General features: G+C 43.1%; 2 protein-coding genes across 3 annotated transcripts; both read right to left on the minus strand.

Moving 5' to 3' along the window:
- Window positions 1-1,607: 1,607 nt before the first annotated feature.
- On the minus strand, window positions 1,608-9,114 carry PSMA4 (proteasome 20S subunit alpha 4). Its single transcript, XM_087704037.1, has 8 exons — window positions 9,001-9,114; window positions 7,816-7,858; window positions 7,132-7,294; window positions 5,829-5,906; window positions 4,484-4,572; window positions 3,619-3,749; window positions 2,613-2,736; window positions 1,608-1,963 (listed from the first exon to the last, which is right to left on the minus strand). Exons 1-8 carry the CDS (start codon window positions 9,001-9,003, stop codon window positions 1,809-1,811), a joined length of 786 nt encoding a protein of 261 aa, XP_087560163.1. The 5' UTR covers window positions 9,004-9,114; the 3' UTR covers window positions 1,608-1,808.
- Window positions 9,115-12,401: 3,287 nt separating this feature from the next.
- Window positions 12,402-18,815, minus strand: HYKK (hydroxylysine kinase). 2 transcript variants are annotated; one of them, XM_087704035.1, is made up of 5 exons: window positions 18,560-18,815; window positions 16,838-17,199; window positions 15,644-15,786; window positions 14,528-14,711; window positions 12,402-12,928 (listed from the first exon to the last, which is right to left on the minus strand). In XM_087704035.1, the coding sequence occupies exons 2-5, from the start codon at window positions 17,190-17,192 to the stop codon at window positions 12,480-12,482; spliced, it is 1,131 nt and encodes a 376-aa protein (XP_087560161.1). In that variant the 5' UTR covers window positions 17,193-17,199; window positions 18,560-18,815; the 3' UTR covers window positions 12,402-12,479. The 2 variants fall into 2 exon arrangements, with proteins under 2 accessions (XP_087560161.1, XP_087560162.1); XM_087704036.1 differs by lacking the exon at window positions 18,560-18,815 and having other exon boundaries at window positions 16,838-17,244.
- Window positions 18,816-23,849: the final 5,034 nt, after the last annotated feature.

Below are 23,849 nucleotides of genomic sequence, written 5' to 3' on the forward strand. Positions count from 1 at the left end.
TCCGTGAGGGCCGAGTTTCAGCCAACCCGAAACTTTGCTCCATGCTGTCAAACGCGTTGGCCCACCTCACAGGGCTGTTGTGAGGAGCATGGAAGAAAGCTAGGACCACTAGGAGCTCGGTTATCCACAAAAAATAATTAAAAAAATAAACGAAATAAATAAAATTATATCTTAAATAAATGAAACCGTCTCCCAGGTTTCCCTACTCGCATTTTTACATGCTTTCGAACTGCTAGGTTGGCGGAAGCTGGGACAAATAACGGGATTCGAACCGCCGAACCTTCCTGATCGACAAGCTCAGCATCTTAGCTGCTGAGCCGCCGTGTCCCTAAAAACAAATGAAATTAATAAAACTCTATCTCAAAATAAATAAAACTGCCACCCGGATTACTCTGAAGTTTGGGGTTTTTTTGCTTTAACGTTGCTCCAGGCTGTCTAATGCAGTGTTTCTCAACCTTGGCAACTTGAAGATGTCCGGACTTCAACTCCCAGAATTCCCCAGCCAGCATTTGCTGGCTGGGGAATTCTGGGAGTTGAAGTCCGGACATCTTCAAGTTGCCAAAGTTGAGAAACACTGGTCTAACGCATCGGCCCACCTCACAGGGCTGTCGTGGGGAGCATCGAAGAAAGCTGGGAAACCCATGCAGTTGGAGCAGTTATCCACGAAATAAATAAAACTATTATCTTAAATAAATAAAGCCATCTCCCGGATTGCTCGGAAGGTTGTTTTTAAGGGGGTTGACCGTTCAATTTCTGTATTTATTCGAAGGGGCCAGGCACAGCACAATGCATTTTGCAGAAGGCAAGAAATATTAACTCGTTTAGTAACCAACGGCACCGAAAAAAAGCGATTTGTGTCTGTGGTCCTGTCCTTGGACTTATGACGGTTAACAGCATCCCTACCATCACATCATGGTTGTGTGACATTCCCGAGTGGTGTGATTGCCATTTGCAATCTCCCCAGTTAACCATGGATAAGCAGAGTCAATGGACTCACTTAATGACCATGTGCTTAACAAGTGTACTTAGGGACCATAGCAAAAAAAAAAAAAAGTTGTCGAACTGGACAGGACTCACTTTAACAGCCACTTTGCTTTGCAATGAAATTATGGTTCCAATTACGGCCTTTCCCCCACTTTTCAGCCTGGTAAAATCCAACGTTTTAACCAACATAATGTTGAGCTATGCGCTGCCAAAAGCATTTGAAAAATTGATTAAAAACAGTTAAGCACTGATTTCCCAGGACACCGTCTTGTTATCAATCCAGACACGGGCTGCAGTTGTGCAGCAGCTGCGTCCAAAAACTGTTGGCAAAGTGCTAAATTGTATTATTTCACAAAGGGGTTCCCCCCCCTCTTTTTTTTTGCATGTAAGTAAGCAGAACCCTGCAATTAAAAATATTCCGGCAATGACTGAAAACTGCATAAGCCGCTGTGCACATTTCTAAGTGTAAAATCCTCATTTTCGCTCAGCATCCCCCAAGTTTAGTACAATAACGAGATAAAAGAAAACACGAAAATGTTTCTATCAGTGAGATCTGCTAGAAACATTTCTGATCCTATGGTTTCAGCAAGACAGTCCCAAAGGAAATGTGGACGAGGAAGAAGTAACTATACTTGGACATAGTACTGTGACAATACTGTCCACTTTATTATGGAATATAAAAGAAAGATACAATGACAAAGAGATTTCTGTTCATTGACGAAAGAGGTGATGTCTTTCAGTGATATAAAGGAACGGATTCAATAAACGGCCCTTCCAAAATTGGGCCAGTTTACGGAAACAGCTCCTTCTTCGAGGTACTTGATTTATTTATCCTTTTCTTTCTGCTCCTTTTCTTTCTTTTCACGCTCTGCTTTGGCTTCTTCTTCTTCGTGTTTCTTTATCAATACTTCCACTTCTTTTTGTTTCAAAACTCTTATTATCGTCTTTCCATTCTCTCGCGTCAGGGTTGCAATTTCAACTGAAAGATAAGACATGGAAAAGAAAATGGGAAGGAAGGAGACAGAGAGGGTAGGAAGGTAGGAAGAAAGGAAGAGGGAGGGAGGAAGGAACTTTTAATGTCTGAATTGTCTGACTGAATCAAAAAAATATAACAACCAAGTGGGCCTCAGAGAACTTATCAAACTTGTATTTTTGTTCTAGTTTTCTAATTGACAATTTAAAGCAATTTTTCACAGCACCCAGAATATTGCAGAAAACTATTTTGGGCATTATGAGAGGTGATATAGCCCAAAAGATTTATTGCAAACTTTTCTACCATGTCCCATTTGAAGATTTCAAGAGCTTTATAGAGCAAATAGATCACTGAAAGCTATTATTTTTCTTCTTATAAAACAATTCAATTGCCTACTAAAGTCAACAGGCTGATTTAAGGAAGATAGAAACACACAATCAGCATCTCGAAATCTATCTCAAGACAATCCAAAACCCCTAACTACCAAAGACTCGAGGTGACAGGACTGTTTTAACTACATCATCCTAAAATCCAACAGGCTTTTTAAATAAGTGCAATAAATCAGGAGCTAGCAAGACTCTTGACAACTTGGACAGCACCTCTCTAAGGAAATCCAAACCCATATCCAAGATCTCACATCAGAGCCAAGGCTTACCTTTCTCGGCTGACAATTTACTAACGTCCATAGTTTTATTCAGGACTTTGACAGCTAAAGCAAGGGCGGATTGCAAAGTCATTTCTCCCTCTTTGTAATCTTGTTTGAGCATTGACACAGCTGCCTGTTAAAGAACAGAAAAGTTGATTCTTGCCGATTCATTCATTCATGCATTTATTCATTCAATTTTTAAAACTGCCCATTTTAGGCAAGGGACTCTGGGCAACTTACAAAGCTAAAATTACATTAAAATAGCCTGTTTGGTTTGGTTTGGTTTGGTTGGTTTGGTTTGGTTTATTGGATTTATATGCCGCCCTTCTCCCAAGGACTCAGGGCGGCGTACAACATTAAAAAAAAAAACACATTACAAAAGTTTTAAAAAGTTTTTAAAAAATGCAACGCCCAAACTACACGTGCAATATTTCCATTCATCAAAATGACCATAAATCTCTTAATTATCAATCAGGATTCCCCAAAGGATCAGTTAAAAATAAAACCAACCCAAGAATATAGAAAGAACGAAGAATTCTATAGAGCAAGCCACAGCAATATTAAATTCCACTAGAAATTACCGAGGACTCAGCGAAAGAATAGTGGCTTTACTTCACACCCATAGTTAATGGACTTCTCTTTGAAAGACATTCCTAGTTGAAAAATGTCTGAATCCTGCCTAAATCCACCCTGTTAAAACAATATGGATCTATAGGACCCCTAACCCCTTCCCTTAATAGTCTTAGCTGCTGTGTTTTTCACTACATGGTTGAAGTTTCTGAATACTTTCCAAGGTTCCTTTGCAGAGATAAGGGTTTCCCCCCTTCCACGGGATTATTTTTCTACCTGCTAAGATCAGAGTTTATTCCTGCAGAATGCCTTTTTCAAGAATTCTCCAAGCCTTCAAACATGCAGGAGAAAACATGGGCACCCAAGGCGGTAACATCCCTTTGTGGGAGATGGGGGGGGTTTCAAAATTGGCTAGGTGGACGCACAGGTAAATAAACAAACTTACAGCACTGTTGTTTCCAATGCAGGTGGCTTTCCAACCGCCGTAATTCCCGCTTGGATCGCTCTGATACAATTGGAAACCGTAATGTTTATCCCAGCCAATGTAAAGCAGCGAAACACCAAAAGGACGCTTTCCTGTTAAGCATAAGGGTGATTTAAATGAAGCGATGCAATTCACCAAGGGAAAAACACTGCCAAGAACTGCTCCGTGAGATAAATTCTAACACACTCTTTCCAAGTGTAAAATTATACAGGTAGTCCTTGACTTACAACAGTCTGTTTAGTGACGGTTCCAAGTTACCACGGCACTGAAAAAAGTGACTTTATGACCGTTGCAGAGTCCTGGGGTCATCTGGTCACCTTTTGTGACTAAGGGGGAAGCCAGATTCATTTAACAACCGTTTAACAGCTAATTTAAACAGCTGCAGTGATTCACTTAACAAATGTGGCAAGGAAGGTCGTAAAACGGGGCAAAACTCACAAAACAGCAGAAATGTTGGGAGGAATTATAGCTGTAAATCGAGAACCACCTGCACAGATGAGGAGGAGGGTGGTTTATTTATTTAGAGACTAACTGTACCCAAATCTGTGAATCAACTTTATAAAAAGAAAGCAAAACTTAAAATAAGCTGTGTGTTTTCTTTTAAACTTTCAAACAGACTTTTGTGGCCGACCTAGAAGAAATTAAATCTGTTCCCTGAAGGGATTTAACTTCATCAGACAGATGAAGTCTGTCTGTCATACCTTGTTAGCTTTCTAGAGCCAATAAAGCATCCTTCAACACACCACAGGAATATGACAGGTGTTCCTTCCATGAGCCAAACATTTCTGCCACACTTAACTTCATCTGACAAATTACAAAAAGTTACCTCCAAACTGTGTATAGGCTTGTTTGATATCACAGAGGGCTGTTACTAACTGCTCGCAAGGAATTGGCTCCTGATACTGCAACAGATATCTGAAACACGAAAATAACAAGAAACATGCCAAGGATGCAGAAGCTACAACTGAAAAAGAAACCCCTCTAGACCGGGAGGCACTTCAAATGGTCACTCATGCTCTCGTTCACCTCTAGGCTTGGTTACTGCAATGCGCTTTACTTGGGGCTGCCCCTGAAGAGTGTTCGGAGACTACAATTGGTCCAGAATGCGGCCGCGCGAGCGATATCGGGTGTACCTAGGTACACCCATGTTACACCTATCCTCCGCGAGCTGCACTGGCTTCCCATCGGTCTCTTCAAGGTGCTGGTCGTTACCTTTAAAGCCCTACATGGCTTATGACCTGGATACCTACGGGACCGCCTCCTGCCACATACCTCCCAACGACCTATAAGATCACACAGATTGGGCCTCCTTTGGGTGCCGTCAACCGGGCAATGCCGGTTGGCGACTACTTAGGGGGAGGTCTTTCTCTGTAGCTGCCCCGGCCCTGTGGAATGATCTCCCCGCAGAGATCCGGACCCTTCCCACTCTCTCGGCCTTCCGTAAAGCCACTAAAACCTGCCTGTTCTGGCAGGCCTGAGGCTGTTGACCCCAAAATATGGTCCAGCCCCACTTGGAACGGAGTGCATGGTGTGTTTTTTAAATCTATCTTTTCTTTCCTTCCCTTCTTTTTGATTTATTTGTATTGTTAGCCGCCCGGAGTCCTACGGGATTGGGCAGCATACAAATGCTATTAAACTTTGAAACTTTAAGAGAGATTGCATATGAGACTGTGAAACAGAATCCTTCTCTCCGTTAATGGGGATAGAAACAGCCCCATCACTAAGCTTTAGTGTGAATAAATTCAAGCTTTAGGATAGGCATCCTCAAACTATGGGCCGGATACGGCCCATCAATGCAAAGTATCTGGGGGGTGGGGGGCGCGGAGTGATGGGATGAAAAGCAGCTGCTAGCTTGTAAAGAATTGCTTTAAAAGTCTTTAAAAACAGCCTCTCAGGTAACTCTGAATTTCTGAATACTGTTTTGGTGGACGCTTAACATGGAAGGCGCTGGGCAGCCTTAGAAACACCTGCACAATTTTGAATATATTCCCCCACCTTGCATGTTGCAAGACACTTAATTAAAAATACTTAAAGCAAGTAGTTTCCTCCTCATGGGTTCTAGCCTTTAATACAATAATAATTCAAGCTAGTTTTGCCCCCCTGATGAACGTTAGTTTCCAAATACGTTTGTGGTTTGTCGTCAGCTGAGAAATATCAGGCCGCCCTCGTACCTTTGTGCAATCAACCGCAGTTCGTTGGTGAGCACGTTGGCGTCTGAAGTTATGCCGGCCACGCTGCAGGCCATATCTCTGAAACATATAAGGGATCTGAGTGAGACCGGGAGTTCTGCGGTCTATTCTGCAATCATCTGGGGTTTTTTTTGCCAGCCATGCCAACTATCAAAGGCCTCAGAGCAAGAGACGAGACATGCAGGTGGTGAGGCTGATGGAAAAGATGGGATTAGCAAGGCAACACATCTGGCAGGCGTGACCTTGGGGGAAGGCTGGCTGGGGAATTCTGGGAGTTGAAGTCCACAAATTTTTGAATGGCAAAAGTTAGAAACACTAAAGAAGTGGAACTCTATGCAACCGTAAATATTCCATTACATGTGCACATGGTTAAAACTGGAGCTGGTTTTATTTTAAGTCAAGGGATCCCTACTTTGTCGTGACCCCCCCAACATCACTCCCCAGGCGTTCTATCTTCAGCCTCAATGTGGATCTTGGCCTGAAAAGTACTGTCGGGACGCTGGTGGTCTGTGAGCTTGGTGGTTTCCTTGCAGATGTTTCCTTACCAAACGAGGCAACATCATCAGTGCTAACATCACTGATGTACTTAGTTTGGTAATGAAACATCTACAAGGAGACAAATCAAGTTTACAGAGCAGTCGTCGTCCTCCTCCAGTTCTCTTCCTCCTCTCTTTTAGCACTGATGATGTTACCTAGTTGGATCATGAAATGTCTGCAAGAAAACCACCAAGCTCAGATAACAACTCTTCCTCCTCCTCCTCCTTCCCCTCGCAAACCCCCCTCCCTTCTAGCACTGATAGAGCCAAGGTGGCGCAGTGGCTAAATGCAGCACTGCAGGCTACTTCAGCTGACTGCAGTTCTGCAGTTCGGCTGTTCAAATCTCACCGGCTCAGGGTTGACTCAGCCTTCCATCCTTCCGAGGTGGGTAAAATGAGGACCCGGATTGTTGTTGGGGGCGATATGCTGACTCTGTAAATCGCTTAGAGAGGGCCTGAAGCCCTAGGAAGCGGTATATAAGTCTAATTGCTATTGCTATTGATGATGTAACCTAGTTCGGTCATGAAATGTTTGCAAGAAAACCACCAAGCTCACAGACCACGAAGAATCTCACAGTTCACACCCAAGCTACAAATATTCTCTTCTACCTGAAGAAACCATTCCCTGAACATTTCCAATGATCTCAAGTTTCAACAGAAACCCCAGAATCTGATGACTTCAAAGAGAGCATCTGTGAAGCGTGCAGATTTAAAAACAGAAAGAAAAATTCCTGCAGAATCTCACTCACTCGTTGAGTTTATATATTTTCTCTGAAAAAAAGACTTCGTCCAGAAGCTTGTGGATGTTCCGTCTTTCTGCTGCTAACAGCACTCCGTTGTTGGCAAGAATTCCCAAGCAGGTCCCAGCATGGCCTATGGCTTCCATTGCATATTCAACTTGGTACAGACGACCTGAGAGAAGACCACGGAGAGAGGTGTTAAGGGGGTCAAATCTGAGCCTATCACCTCTCACTGAAGCATCAGGACCCTGAAGCCAACTGTCTGTACAACGGTAATTCGCAATTTAATGGGTTTATATGCCGCCCAATCCCGAGTCCAGACATCTTCAAGTGGCCAAGGTTGAGAAACACTGCTCTAGAGTACTTTTGAAAAGCTCCAGTGATGTAGCAACCCATAATTCTGGAATTGCCCCAACCCCCTAATTCTTCTCTTCAATACCTAGCTCTCTCAGCTGAAAAAAAAGGGGGAATGAAATTATATGTTCACAACTCTCCTTTTTAGCAGCAATGTTAAATGCAAAATAATAATGCAATGATAATGCAATATTCGTTGCTTTGGTAACAAAGAACCAAATGTTTGCTATTACTTATAATCCTAGATATGGGATCAGAGAGCTGGAATTCAATTTAGAGCATCTCTGAAGCCATGGGTATCTGGTTCTGGCTGCTTTTCTCTTTTTGCCACGAAATTACCTTCAGGGGAAAAGATGGTCGTTCGAGAATCATATCTTCGAGACTGCAAGGGAAAAGTTTCTTCTGTTAATGAATAAAGCACTCAATGACAAAAAGGGTGATCCTTCGAGGTGGGTAAAATGAGGACCCAGATTGTTGGGGGCAATATGCTGACTCTCTGTAAACCGCTTAGAGAGGCCTGAAAGGCCTATGAAGCGGTATATAAGTCTACTGCTATTGCTATTAACACTCCCAATCGCTGGGACAGTAAGGAGCACCTTAGAATAGAATAGAATAACAGAGTTGGAAGGGACCTTGGAGGTCTTCTAGTCCAACCCCCTGCTTAGACAGGAAACCCTAGGCTGCTTTAGATAAATGGATATCCAACATCTTCTTAAAGACTTCCAGTGTTGGAGCATTCACAACTTCTGGAGGCAAACTGTTCCACTGATTAATTGTTGTGACTGTCAGGAAGTTTCTCCTTAGTTCTAAGTTGCTTCTCTCCTTGATTAGTTTCCACCCATTGCTTCTTCTCTTGACTTCTGGTGCTTTGGAGAATAGTTTGACTCCCCCTTCTTTGTGGCAGCCCGTGAGATATTGGAAGATTGCTCCCTCTTCTTTGGGGCAGCCCCTGAGATATTGGAAGACTGCTATCAGGTCTCCCCTAGTCCTTCTTTGCATTAAACTAGACATACCCAGTTCCTGCAACCGTTCTTCATATGCTAAGTTCTGTTAACATACGTTAGGTATGGTATGGCTCTGCACCACTGCATTTCCTATGAAATTAGCCCAAATTTGAATAGGCTACTCAGTCACCTTATTGGGAAGATGGGCAGCATATAAATTTAATGGATGAATAAATATTCACTGGGACCCACAAAGAAGTGACTGAGAAGTACAGGAGAGTTTACTTTTTCTCTGGAAAAGGGGAGGACAATTATTCTTGATAATATGATGTATGGAATCCTATTCTCATGGCAGGGGAATTCTGGTAGTTGAAGTCCATACATCTTCAAAGTGTCAAGATTGTGGAACACTACTGTAGGCAGGTGGAATTGGTATAGTGGGGATTCATGTTTAATAATTTCATTATAAACTGGATTTCTGAGAATGAATGGACAAGACTGCATAGCTGCTCTGATACATACAGCCTAACATTTATGATCTACACAACCTAAGTTTTGAAATTGGGACACAGAAACTCACCATGGTGCTTCTGGGTTAGACAACGCTGTAAAAGAGAGAAAGAGAGAAAAAAAAATTGAATTATGCACGGATTAGAAATTTGACACGTCAAAATCAAAACATTCCAAACTTCCAATATAACTATGCTGAGATAATAAGAAAAGCTGGCTCTGGAAGAGTGGATGTTAAAAGAATTATATTAGGAGAGCAAAGATTCATCCTTTGTCCACAAATGCTACTGAACTAGTTCTATAAAAGATAACTTCCTTTTGCTTAAAATCCTCTCTAACTCGCTGAAGTTGTGAAAAGTGAAAGTAAAACTAGAAGCAATTTCTCAATGCTTTGGAGAGTGTTGCAATTATCAGCAAATGGCTAGGAATACAGGGCGAGATCGGGCCTTTGTTGAAAAAAAGTGACTGGAGCATTGAGCTAGAAACCGGGTGACCATGAGTTCAAGTCCTGCCTTAGACCCAAAACCAGCTGGGTGACATCATCCAATTTCCCATGCATTCAACTAGATTCTCCAGGATATACCACAAATAAGGACAGAAAGCAATCAAGGTTTTGCATTCAGAAAACAGAATACTCTTGGTACAAAGAGCCTGCTCGTTAGTAGCACCAAGCTAGAAACCAGGAGACCATGAGTTCTAGTCCTGTCTTAGGTATGAGGTCAGCTGGATAACCTTGGGCTGCCCCTTCTCTCTCAGTCCTAGGAAGGAGGAGGCTGCGGCAAGAGCAAACTACTTTTGAAAAGGTGAGCATCCAATCGGAACAGAGCTGGAAGGGACCTTTGGAGGTCTTCTAGTCCAACCCCTTGCTCAAGAAGGGGACCCTATGCAATTTGAGACAAGTGGCTGACTGTCTCTTCTGAAAAAAAAACTCCAGTTATCAATCAATCAGAACAGAACTGGAAGGGACCTTGGAGATCTTCTAGTCCAACCCCTTGCTCAAGAAGGGGACCCTATGCAATTTGAGACAAGTGGCTGACCGTCTCTTCTGAAAAAAAAACAAAACTCCAGTGATCAATCAATCAGAACAGAGCTGGAAGGGACCTTGGAGGTCTTCTAGTCCAACCCCTTGCTCAAGAAGGGGACCCTATGCAATTTGAGACAAGTGGCTGACCGTCTCTTCTGAAAAAAAAACCCTCCAGTGATCAATCAATCAGAGCTGGAAGGGACCTTGGAGGTCTTCTAGTCCAACCCCTTGCTCAAGAAGGGGATCCTATGCAATTTGAGACAAGTGGCTGACCATCTCTTCTGAAAATAAAACTCCAGTGATCAATCAATTGGAACAGAGCTGGAAGAGACCTTGGAGATCTTCTAGTCCAACCCCTTGCTCAAGAAGGGGATCCTATGCAATTTGAGACAAGTGGCTTACTGTCTCTTCTGAAAAAAACTCCAGTGATCAATCAATCAGAGCTGGAAGGGACCTTGGAGGTCTTCTAGTCCAGTGGTCTCCAACCTTGGCAACTTTAAAGACTTGTGGACTTCAACTCCCAGAGTTCTGAGAGTTGAAGTCCACAAGTCTTAAAGTTGCCACAAGTCTTAAAGTTGCCAAGGTTGGAGACCACTGTTATCTAGTCTAGTGTTTCTCAACCTTGGCAACTTGAAGATGTCCGGACTTCAACTCCCAGAATTCCCCAGCCAGCGAATGCTGGCTGGGGAATTCTGGGAGTTGAAGTCCGGACATCTTCAAGTTGCCAAGGTTGAGAAACACTGACCTAGTCCACCGCCCTGCTCAAGCAGGGGACCCTACACCAGCCACCCACCCACCTACTCACCCACCCAGCCCCTGTCATTCTGTATATTTTGCGTTGAATGGCTCCATTGCTCTGTCCGTCCATCACCCACCTGCCCCATCACCTACTTCCCCACTTGCCCACCGACCCATTATGGTGCCTTCTTAGGAACTTCTTACCTACTTACGCCCACCCGCTCCCTTGTCAGCCTGTCAATACACCTGCCTGCCAATCAAACCCACCAATCAATCAATCAACCCGCTGAGAGCCATTTTTTCCCTATCGGAGCTGCACAGTCATCCTCCCAGCCGGGAGAAAGGCGATAGTCCCGGGGAAGACAGCCGGCAGAGGAACGCCCCCACCCGCTTCGGCAGCCGGAGCCGCCCCCGTCCCGTCACCCTGCCCCAGGAGGGGCTCCGATCCGGCGGCGTCCGGCTCCCCTCGAAGAGAGAGAGACCCCCCTCATCCTCACCTCCGCCGCCTTCCAAAATGGTCGCCTCGCGCCTGCGCACTCCCGACCCGCTCAGGGAGCCGGCTGGGCGAGAGGCGGAGTAGAGATACAGATTTCGACTCCTAGACGGGTCCTTTTTCGAGCCGGAACTTCCGGAGCGTGGCCTCGAGCGCCATGTTTGTTGTGGGAAGGGAGGGAATTCAAACAGTCTGGATATTTATGCTGGGTGTATAATATGAATCAAAGGTGTCTCCTATTTCAGCAGAAGGCAGCTCTTGGCTGACAGGCATAGAAATATAATTTATATAAACTTAAGTAGAATAAATCTTGAAAGGGTGGGGTATGACTTTGGATGGGAGACCACTAGGTAATCCAGACTGGGAACGAGCATCTTGAAGGGAGAGGTGGCAAGCCATGCTCTGTACGGCCGAGAAAACTTGCATGGAGAGTAAAGGAGCTCAAATAAGGATGCATTTTGTAAGACTAACAATAAATAATCATGCTCTTTCACACTCAAGGACTCCAAAATATGTGTAGGGGGGGGGGGGGGAAACCCTGATGTTGTGTTTTGTCTTTTAAAAGCAAATATGTAAATAAAACATGGCTATACTTTGCAAGAGGTCTTTTCTATATATTTTATTGAAATCCAGCAGCAATTTGGTTTTTTATTGCAGAGGAACTGAGCCTCAATGGAGTTTTTAATGCCCAGGGCATTGAAGTCTCTTGTGGAGTTTTCCAAAGGAGGAAATAAACTTTCACAACGTAGCCTATTAGCCTTGGATTTCCCATTTTTAACATGGATATCAAGTCTTAGGAGGCCCAAAAGGGGTTTTTTTGTGCTTTGCAGAGAGATACACAGTTTAATAAAACCACTTTACTGAATGTTCAGAGGAAGATTTACAACCATTTTCTATGAATTCTCTCCATAGCAGACGGGGGCAAAAGCTGACAGGTGCTTCATACCAACTCTCTGACAAAAGCTACGAAGAAGCATTGCTTTATTCAAAAAAAGGGCAGAATGTGCTAATGAAGATGTCAACAAATTTCCATTCTGCAGGAAGACTGATTTTTGCTGCCAATTCCCAGAGGAACATCTGAATGCAAAAGCAAGACAGTTCGATATTTCCTTTCTCTCTTCGCCAAAATAAAACCTAACCGTATTTTACACGTATAACCGGGCCTGAAAACAATTCTTCAGTAGCAACATAAACTTTCCCAGGTGTGCTTTTTAAAAAAAACAAATTCTGCCAACTTCTCCTAATTTCCACCTTGATAATATCTGTTAACGGTGTTCTCAAAGATGGTGGCGGGTCATTTCCGATAGGACTCTGCTGTCTGAAACCAGATTTGTTCAACCGTCTCTCGGCCCATCTCGACTAGCATCATCAAATGCTTCCACCCCGTTTTGGCCGTGATCATTAAATATTCTTCGTTCTCTGGGTGCAGGAGGGTGGTGTGAGCGGCGACCACCAGCGACTGGGCGTACCTCCCGCACACCAGGAGAAAGAGGGCGCCTCGCTCTTCCGGGGTCAAAGGGACCACGCTTTCAAACCCAGCCAGGACGTGTCCCCCCACCGAGAGAGGCTCTTTGCTTTCGATCATCATGTACATGATGGCGATGGCGACTTCAAACACATAGTAGCCGTAACTCATATCGCTGAAATCCAAGATCCCGGAGATTCTGTACTGCAGTTCTGGAGGGGATGCGGAAACCACGTCAACTAGAAGATTGTGGTCATTGAAGTCCCCGTGATTGATGCCTGAATGGAGGACAGAGAAGGTCACTTGAGGCTACGTGGATTGTGAACTTTAGGGAAGGATGCGCTTCCCTTGCGTCACAAAACACTTTAGGGAGGGTTTAGAGAGGGATGGAACATTTTCACGGCTGTTCTGGTGGTTAAGGGTACAAACAGTTGTTGGAAAAAAAGACAGAAGCAGCAGATTTATTTATTTATAGTTTGTATTTCTTAACCGCCCATCTGCCTCAAAGAGATTTAATTTAATTTAATTCAGCCTTGGAAGCATCTTCTAGAAAGGAAGAGACACTTGACGATGGAACAGCTTTGCTTGAGAAGGGATCTCTCTCATATCTAGTCTGTCGGTTTGTCCGTCCGTCCGTCCATCCATCCATCCATCTATCTATCATCTACTACATCTATCTATCTATCTATCTATCTATCTATCTATCTATCTATCTATCTATCTATCTATCTATCTATCATCTATCTATCATCTATCTATCTATCTATCTATCTATCTATCTATCTATCTATCTATCATCTATCTATCATCTATCTATCATCTATCTATCTATCTATCTATCTATCTATCTATCTATCTATCTATCTATCTATCTATCTATCTATCTATCTATCATCTATCTACTACATCTATCTATCATCTATCTATCTATCTATCTATCTATCTATCTATCTATCTATCATCTATCTACTACATCTATCTATCTATCTATCTATCTATCTATCTATCTATCTATCATCTATCTATCTATCTATCTATCTATCTATCTATCTATCTATCTATCTATCTATCTATCTATCATTCAATAATTGCAACAGTCTAGCCAGACAAATAAACAATAGAGAGCCCACAATATTAGGGCTTCATTAAATACTGCCTTGATAAAATACCTATAACCTGGTATTTATCAGTGGGATTCAGGACTCAGAATAGAATAAAGAGAATAACAGAGTTGGAAGGGACCTTGGAGGTCTTCTAGTCCAACCCCCTGCCTAGACAGGAAACCCTATACCATTTCAGACACATGGTTATCCAACATCTTCTTAAAAACTCTAATCTAATCTAATCTATCATCTTTATCTCTATTTAACCAGAGATAAAGTCTGTCTGTTTCTATATCTATCTGTCCTCCCATCTAATTTGCATAGCTGCCCATCTTACAATGGGGAAACATCACGGTGGAGGTAGTTGATAGATTAATAACAGATTCCACCACCTTCTCTGCCGTTCAGCCTACTTCTTTCCACTTTTAGTTTTATTTATATCTGATAATTTGTATTGTTATAGTGCACTGCTCTTATTGTATAAATATTGTTGTATTATTTTTAAATTGTATGCTGCCCAGAGTCACCTTGTGGTTAACATGGGTAGCAGGTTAAATAAATTAAAGAAAGAAGGAAAGAAGAAGGAAAGAACAAAGGAAAGAAGGAAGGAAGGAAGGAAGGAAGGAAGGAAGGAAGGAAGGAAGGAAGGAAGGAAGGAAGGAAGGAAGGGGAGCCTTGCAACAATTAAAACAGCAGAAGGTTGTTTCTCCAGCTTGCCATGACTAAAGGTAAAGCAAAAGAGAGATCTTATCATAACCAAATAAAAATACTTACAGGATCGAAAAGAGCTCAGTTTTGGAAGGACGTTAACTTGGAACTGCTCAATCACCTGTTTCACTGCGTCCAGGTATTCGTTCTTGCCAAGAGCATACAGGTAATTTTTCAGAAGAGGAACATTTGACAGATTCCAGATAAATTCACCCCTGTGTAAACTTTTTATCAACGGATGCTGGAATTTCTTTGAAGTGAGAAGAAAACACAGTAAACAAATCATATTTTTTTTTGCAAAGATAATGGACATACCTTTGGACTGATAACATCATTCCAGAGGGATTGGACTGCAGAGTTTATATTGTTCTAATGCAGCAACTAGTATGGATACCCCTTTTTAAAAGAGGTTTTTAAAAAGATGTTGGATAACCATGTGTCTGAAATGGTATCGGGTTTCCTGTCTAGGCAGGGGGTTGGACTAGAAGACCTCCAAGGTCCCTTCCAACTCTGTTACTCTATTTATTCTATTCTGATTCCTGAATCCCACTGATAAATACCAGGTTATAGGTATTTTATCAAGGCAGTATTTAATGAAGCCCTAATATCGTGGGCTCTCTATTGTCTAGCTAGACTGTTGCAATTATTGAATAATAGATAGATAGATAGATAGATAGATAGATAGATAGATAGATAGATAGATCGATCCATAGATAGATAGATCCATAGATAGATAGATAGATAGATAGATAGATAGATAGATAGATAGATAGATAGATAGATAGATAGATGATAGATAGATAGATAGATAGATGATAGATAGATAGATAGATAGATAGATAGATAGATAGATAGATAGATAGATAGATAGATAGAGTGTCCAATGTTGGCCATTTTAAGACCTGTGGACTTCAGCTCCCAGAATTCCCCAGCTAGCCACGTTGGATGGGGAATTCTGGGAGTTGAAGTCCACAGATCTTAAAGTGGCAACGTTGGACACTCATAATAAAAAGTGTGGTTACAACAGGAAGCTTTATGGATTCAATTTCCCATACTCCTTCTCTATATGAAGCTGCAAAGTCCCTTGGACAGGCAAACCTGGGATCAAATTCTACCAATGGCCTAACAGAGAAATAAATTCCCATTTCTTTTTATCTATAAAGCCCCATCGTACAACCTCACCTCCGCCAGCGTCTTGTCGAGTCTGGCTGCCATCCGTCCAATGTCGTAGAGAATCGGAGGGGTCACAGGGATGGTGGCTACAGTTTTTCCAGGCAAGTAGCTCAACAACCTCACCACAAACCTCTGGGTGAGAGATCCAGTATCTTAAGAGGTGGAGAGATTTTAGATTAGTAGTCGCTTCATAGTTATTGCACAACTGAGATGCATTCTCGGTCGGAAAAAGTCCAGTATGGAACAAACGTCTTGGGAAATATTTACCATTTTAAAAAAAGCACACATTTATTTATTTATTGTTAAAATTTATATGCCGCCCAATCCCGAAGGACTCCGGGCGGCTTACAAAAGAAGAAAGAGGAAAAAAAAGAAAAGGAAATAAAAAAAGAAAAGGAAATAAAAAAAAGATAGTTAAAAAATTCACAAGACACACATTCGTTCTAATCGGGGCTGGACCTTAACAATGCGGTCAACAGCCCCAGGCCTGCCGGAACAGCCAGGTTTTTACAGCTTTCCTGAAGGCCATGAGAGTGGGTAAGGTCCGGATCTCCGGGGGTAGCTGATTCCAAAGGGTCGGAGCAGCCACAGAGAAGGCTCTCCTCCGGGTGCCTGCCAGCCGACACTGTCTGCCTGATGGCATCCGAAGGAGGCCCAATCCGTGGGATCTTACCGGCCGTTGGGAGGTATGTGGCAGTAGGTGGTCTCGCAGGTACGCTGGCCCTAAGCCATGTAGGGCTTTAAAGGTGATAACCAACACCTTGAATTGCGTCCGGAGACAATAGCAATAGCAGTTAGACTTATATACCGCTTCATAGGGCTTCCAGCCCTCTCTAAGCGGTTTACAGAGTCAGCATATCGCCCCCACAGTCTGGGTCCTCATTTCACCCACCTCGGAAGGATGGAAGGCTGAGTCAACCTTGAGCCGGTGAGATTAGAACTGCCGAACTGCAGATAACAGTCAGCTGAAGTGGCCTGCAGTACTGCACTCTAACCACTGCGCCACCTCGGCTCTTACAATTGGTAGCCAGCGCAGCTCGCGGAGGACAGGTACACCCAGTATCGCTCGCGCGGCTGCATTACACAATCCTATTCAGGCTTCCAATTAGGACCTTTGCGGCTCTTTGAGTGTTTAAGATTGCCAACCCCTGAAATAGACAAAAGGCAGGATTTGGATGCCAACAATACGTTCAGCTTCCTCACCTACTGTTTCCAGAAAGAACACCTTGCCATCCAGGGTGAGACGCGGCATGGCCACAGGAAAACCCTCGTCATTCAGAAACATCATGATCCGAGTCTGAACCTCGACCAGATCTGAATTCTGGCTATCTTCAGCGTTTATAATTTTGAGGACAAAGTCCCCAGGGCTTTCTCCTTTCTCTGGGAAGGAAGCGGCGCTCACGTGGAAGTTCTGATCATCGTAGCTGGGCAGCGGCCTGAGCTGGGAGGCTTCCAGTCCAAATATCCTTCGGACCAGTTCGGCGGCTTGCTTTTCAGTGAAGGTTGGCTTAATCAGGGGGTGAACCTGCGGCGGCAGCGGCTGGTCTCCCGAAGACATGGTGCATCTAAAGAGGAGAAAGAGAATAGCTGGTTTAACGGTACTTATCAGTACTTGCCACTGCACAATTGCAAAGCCAAAGTCCAAAGTTGGCGGCTAGAGAATTCTGGGAGTTGAAGTCCACCCGTCAGAAAGGCACCCAGGTTGAGAAATAAGCTGATTGAAATCAGCGTTATTTGCTATTTGTTTTTCCAAATACAGAAGCTATGCAAATATGCTCCTTGAGTAGTTCTTCATTAAGAGAGGAAAGTCATATTATCTATCTATCATCTATCTATCTATCTATCTATCTATCTATCTATCTATCTATCTATCTATCTATCTATCTATCTATATCTATCTATCTATCTATCTATCCCCTTCTCTCTCTCTCACATCTATCTATCTATAATCTATCCCTATCTATCTATCTATCTATCTATCTATCTATCTATCTATCTATCTATCATCTATCATCTATCTATCTATCTATCTATCTATCTATCTATCTATCTATCTATCTACCTACCTACCTACCTACCTACCTATCCCCTCCTCTCTTTCATATCTGTCTATCTGTCTATCTATTTATAATCTATCCCCCTGTCATCCATCCATCTATCCATCCCCCCTCTCTCATCCATCTATCCATCTATCCATCCATCCATCCATCTATCATCTATCTATCTATCTATCTATCTATCTATCTATCTATCTATCTATCTATCTATCTATCTATCTATCCCCTTCTCTCTCACACACATCTATCTATAATCTATCCTGATCTATCCTGATCTATCTATCTATCTATCTATCTATCTATCTATCTATCTATCTATCTATCTACCTACCTACCTACCTACCTATCCCTCCTCTCTTTCATATCTGTCTATCTATTTATAATCTATCTATCCCCCCTGTCATCCATCCATCTATCCATCCCCCCTCTCTCATCCATCTATCTATCTATCCATCCATCCATCCATCCACCCACCCACCCACCCACCCATCCATCCATCTATCTATCATCTATCTATCTATCCCTCCCTTCCTCTCTCATCTATCTATCTATCTATCTATCTATCTATCTATCTATCTATCTATCTATCTATCTATCTATCATCATCTATCTATCTATCCCTCCCTTCCTCTCTCATCTATCTATCTATCTATCTATCTATCTATCTATCTATCTATCTATCTATCTATCTATCTATCTATCATCATCATCTATCGATCTATCTCCTCCTCTCTTTCTCACCACGTCTATCTATAATCTACCCCCTCCTCTCTCATCTGTCTGTCTGTCTGTCTGTCGGAAGACAAAACAAACCGTCTGCCTCTGGAAGGGCAGAATTTCTGTTTGAAGCTCAAACCCGATGCCTTACCTGGGCAATCTAGGTGTTCAAACGTCTCCACCGGAAGCCAGTTGTGCAAAGTTGTTCCGTTGTCAAAGTCCGCAGGGAGCAGCAGCTGTAATGTTTTTTCACCCGTGCGCGCAACCGAAACGAGAGCAGATATTGCAATATTTCCTTGCCAGGTGGAGCGCTACGGCATCTGGCGGGGCAGCGCCAGGAGCAAAATAATCCGAAATCAATTCAATCGCATTCAGGGGTTGGGAAATACCCGACCTGCAACCCTCGCCCGCGTGGACATCTACTGCCGTCCAATCAGAGGAGGGCGTGGAAGTTGGTTTGGCGCCGCTTGGGGCCGTTTGTAAGGAGGCCTCCAATTGGCTGTAAGGAATTTAGCTTCCCACCTCCTTTTTCTTCCTGTTCATCTTCCTCTCTGTGTATTTCTGATGCCAGTTACGATTTTTTTATTTTATTAAGACCACATTAAAAAGCCCAAATTGAACAGGCTTTCAGCTGGAGCCTAAATTCCTTCCCCCCATCCTCAACTTTGAAAAGGGAATTTTTCATCTGAAAAGTTGTTAAGTTTGAAGCTTGCATCGCTCTTTCTATATTCCTGTATGTGCTTCCCCCCACTTTTTTCCTCTGGTCTGCAATTTCTGCAGAATTGCAAAGTCTGTTTAATGTTTTAAGGCAGTGTTTTTAAGAACTTTAAGAAGAGAGTGCAATTCTGGGAGTTGGGAGTCCACACTTCTTAAAAGTTCCCGATTGTATCTGTTCTGATCAAGGCTTCCAAAAAGCATGAAGCAAACTCCTTGTCCCGACAAAACCCCCTTTTATTAATTGACTGTGAATTTTGCTCCTTCACATCCAGCAAAGTCTTTCAAGGGAGGATTTACAGTCACAGACCTTCTCTGGCTTGGAGAGCTGACAGGCCGAGATCTGCAAAACTTGGCCAGGAGTCTCTGAGAGTTATGAACCAATTAAGCGAACTAATTGTCTCCTGCAAACTCCACTCCCCTTTCGCTCCTCTTTTATTCCCTCTGGGAGGGGCCATTCATTGTCCCCCTGTGGCCTTCCTCCCAAGTCGACCCCTGTTCTTTAGCTGTTCCCTTCGCCTGGCAACTCTGTGCGTGCGCACACTGGGAACAGGCTCCAGGTATTCTTCTGCCCCACTGATCTCCGACTTCAAAGGCAGCTGATAACTGTCAGACGGCTCTGGCCCCCTCTCTGCCTCACAGAGCCCTCCTCAGAGCCTTCCCCAGACTCCAGGACTGGCCCAGGTTCCTCCCCAACCTCCTCACTGTCCGAATCTGCTGGTCATTGGCGGCACACAACAAAAACATGGTGATTTAAGGACCTGTAGTAATCTGCACAAAGGTGTAAAAGAATTACTTGGTCAAACACCTTCTTTATGTGAAGACTCCCCCCCCCCCCCCGGGGCATCTTGAATTTAGAAGATCAGGTAGGAAGTGTGCCAGAAACATCTCCTTTAGAGAATCGCCACAACACTCTCTTTGCATAGAGGCGGTTTCAAACTCGTCAATTCATTAAAAAACGGCGTTTCCCAACCCTGGTTCATGACACCTTCCGCAACATCACAAACCGTTTAGGAAGCGATGAATTGAATTGATTATATTTCTATGCCGCCCTTTTCCCTTAAGGGGACTCAGGGCGGCTCACAATCCAAGTCAAGGGAGGGGGTACAGATAAGGAGTAAAAAAAGACGAACAGAACAATACACAATTTAAAAGCACACAACAACCATACCATTCGAGGGGGGGGGGGCGAAAGCTCTTTAGCCCCAGGCCTGTCGGAACAGCCAGGTTTTAAGGGCTTTGCGGAAGGCCTGGAGGGTGGTGAGGGTTCGAATCTCCACGGGGAGATTCTTGTGGTTCCAGAGGGTCGGAGCAGCCACAGAGAAGGCCCTCCTCCGGGTAGTCGCCAGTCGACACTGGCCGGCGGATGGAATTCGGAGGAGGCCTAAACTGTGGGATCTAATCGGTCTATTGGAGGTAATTGGTTGATGAATGGCCTTAAGTCGCTTTTCCGTAGCCACGGCGACCTCTTTGACCGATTTAAGAGTCCCTTGGAATATTTGCCAAAAAAGGTAATAAAAAAAAAAAAAAGGTTGCCAGCGGAGACATGGTACAACTTTTCTTTATTAAAAATAATTTACATCAGTTTAACATTTTATGCACAATTGTCAGCAAATTCCAACGCTTTGTCTTTTCAGAGGCCTATACAATACTTAATGGGTGAACTGGAAACCATTGTAGACCATTAACATTGTCTTAAAAGGTGCAGTGGCTTGCGTGGGAATAATAGAATGCGGGTATTATTTTGCTGTGTATAATTGATTTACATTTATAACTCTCCACCACCACCACCCCTCTCTTAGTTTGGTAACCATCTAATCGAGGGCTCAGTTGTGGTTCTTTTCAGAAGCCAAATCGAAGAGAGGATGAGAAAAAAACCAGACACGTTTCCAGTTTTGGTGATTTTTTTTTGCCTTTACTTGAAAGTCCAAGATTATAGTAGGTTATGGAACACCCAGTGCCTTTGGATTAAAATACATTGTGCACTGCCAACGTGCAAAAGAATTTGGATACAAGTGGTTTTGCTTCCAATTAATATACACAGGCTCTCCTATCAGTGTCTAAATCACTATGTTTGTCTGAATCATTCTGCTTTTCTTGGTTTAGGAAGGGATTTAATCCGTTTAAGCCTCCAGGTTCGAGAGGTTTTCGAGGCCCTCCAGCCCATTCGTGTCCAAAGCTGTCCGGAATCTTTTGACATTGGGTCAGCTCAAGTCTCTCCGCTTTTTAATTAAATGAAAACTTACCAATGTCAGTCAGGAGGGTTATGAAGTCTCTCTATCAAGCTCTATGGCGGTTCACACGTTATGTCCATCTCCCATTCAATCTATTTATAGTCAGTTCTCTCCAGATGTTCATTGGAAATTAAAGCTTTTTTTTTTTAAAGGATAGCGTTGCAGCCTCCAAAATATTATCTTTTGAACATAGGAGGAAAAAGTGAAGGCATGTCAATGAATTTGACCAAGAGTGGACAACTATGGCTACTTTATGACTTGTGGACTTCAACTCCCAGCAACTCCTGAGCCAGCATGGCTCAGGAATTCTGGGAGTTGAAGTCCGCAGCTCGTACAGTTCCCATAGTTGCCCATTTCCAGGTTTGACCTAAAATACAGACCATAATCTGGACTTGACATTTGGGAGACCTGCAATCGGACGGATCTTCTAACGTCTATAGGCCAGAATCATTAGACAGGTGAAGTCACACACATCACGTAGCAAAAACACTCTACTGGGGTGGGCTGAGGGGGGTGGGAAGCTGTTTATTTGAGCCCACCCATTTGAAAGAATGTCAGTTATCAGCACCTAGACACGGATGGAGGCCATTCCTAGATGTTGCTCGACTTCACGTGACTGTCAGATTACTAAAAAGCTCAGCAGTACGTCCCCAATTACGAGTTTTGAAAGAAATGTGACATTGGAAGTGCTGTTTTGGGTATTCCGAACTTGGCACCTTTAAGACTTGTGGACTTCAACTTCCAGCATTTCTGGCTGAGGAATTCTGGGACTTAAAAGTCCACAAAGGTCTTAAAGGTTGCCAAATTTGGAAGATCTCTGGGCTACAGGACCGTGGGGTGTGTCTATAAGGCACCCTGGTTTTTTAGGACACACATTTTACTTGGGAGGAGAGGGACACAGTGCCCTGAACCCAATAATAATAATAATAAAGATGATACCCGAAAGCTGGAAAAAAAATAATTTAGGTACCAAACGTGAGATATTGTTATTATTGTTTGCCATTTGTAATGGTCAAGAAAGAACTTCAAGCTTTTCACTGAAATCAGAGAAAAATCATTCAATAATAAAAGGAAAGATTCCGATGGCAAAACTATAAAGTGGCAAACGTAAGGACAGCTGATACAGTAGAAAAAGAGATGGGCCCAAGGAAAAAAATGTCAATGAATATAGATTTAAAGAGAGCTTGTCGGAAAAACACCTAAGGTTTAAAAGGGCTGGGCAGAAAGGTTCCACAGACTTTTATTGCTGTAATCCGCATTTCTAATCATTTGGCCTCAAAAAGAAAATCTAGTAAGTGTGAATATTAATTTGTTTTTCAGAACGTCAAGATACTTTTAGCGACACAGAATTTACTAGAATTCTATTAGATGGGGTTCTGTTTGGTTTAATCAAAAACTCAGGCCTATAAACAATTTAAGCAGAACAGACCTTTTTAAAGGAGCTCGGGATATTTCCGCTAGGGAATTTCCCGTTAATGATAAACCAAAAAGTTACTGTAAACGCTCTGGGGACTTTCAGAAATTCTTCCTCCTCAGAATAAAATCTACTATCCACTATCCCAAATAAAGCCGTTTTGGAAAGAACAGAATGATTGGAAGAAAACTTGGGGAGACGATTCATTTTATAAACCCAACAGGTTTTGTTCACTGCACAAACGGAAGAGAAGAAATGGGAATTCAGTTTCGAAGGAGCAGGTAACACTGTTCGTCTTCCGTTAAAAAGCCCAAAGCCCAACTGAGGTTGATGTTGTTTAGACAAAATAAATCCAGTTAAATTCCATGATGGCTACTGGTCAGGACAGCTAAAAAGCGGGAGAGATCACTGCCATTTCCCCTCAATTAAATTTCAGCTTTGGAATTTTTCACAAAGCAAGTTTTCTGCACGGAGAGAATCTTGCTCAGTGTCTGGGGCAATTCCCAGAAATGTTCACCTGATGAGGCCACTGCAACGTTCCACTTTTCTGGAAGCCACCAAATAGACGTTACGAACGGTGGACTTCAACTCCCAGAATTCCTGAGCCAGGAATTCTGGGAATTGAAGTCCACAGGCTATAAAGTTCTCATAGTTGGCCAGTCCTCAAATAGTGGGAAGGCTGGGTTAAAAAAAAACAGCATAAGAGTATGAAGCCTTTCTTAACTTTCGGGTGGGGGTGGGGGCGCAATACCATGAGCTAGATCTAAGGGTGGTGGGTTTTTCGGTTCATTTTCAGAATTGGGGATCCTCCGAATTTTAAGGGAATCCTACATCATTAAGCCATGTGCTATGCTCAAATCGAGAAACAGCATTGGGAAGTTAAAAGGTGGGAAAGGAAAAGAAACGAAGGGAGGAAAAATTCAGAGAATCTGGCTTCGAATCTTAACAATTCAGTTTCGGGTTTTCACATAATTTATGTACAAAATAGTCTAAGGTGAACCCTCCCCACCCTCCCCTCATACTTACAGATCTCTTTTCACAACACAAAGACACGTCAATGTCTAACAACGTCAATAGCA

This window comes from Thamnophis sirtalis, unplaced genomic scaffold, assembly GCF_051295495.1.
Source record: "Thamnophis sirtalis isolate CommonGarterSnake01/CBP01778 unplaced genomic scaffold, rThaSir2_p1.2 scaffold_2, whole genome shotgun sequence".
NCBI classification, from domain to species: Eukaryota; Metazoa; Chordata; class Lepidosauria; order Squamata; family Natricidae; genus Thamnophis; species Thamnophis sirtalis.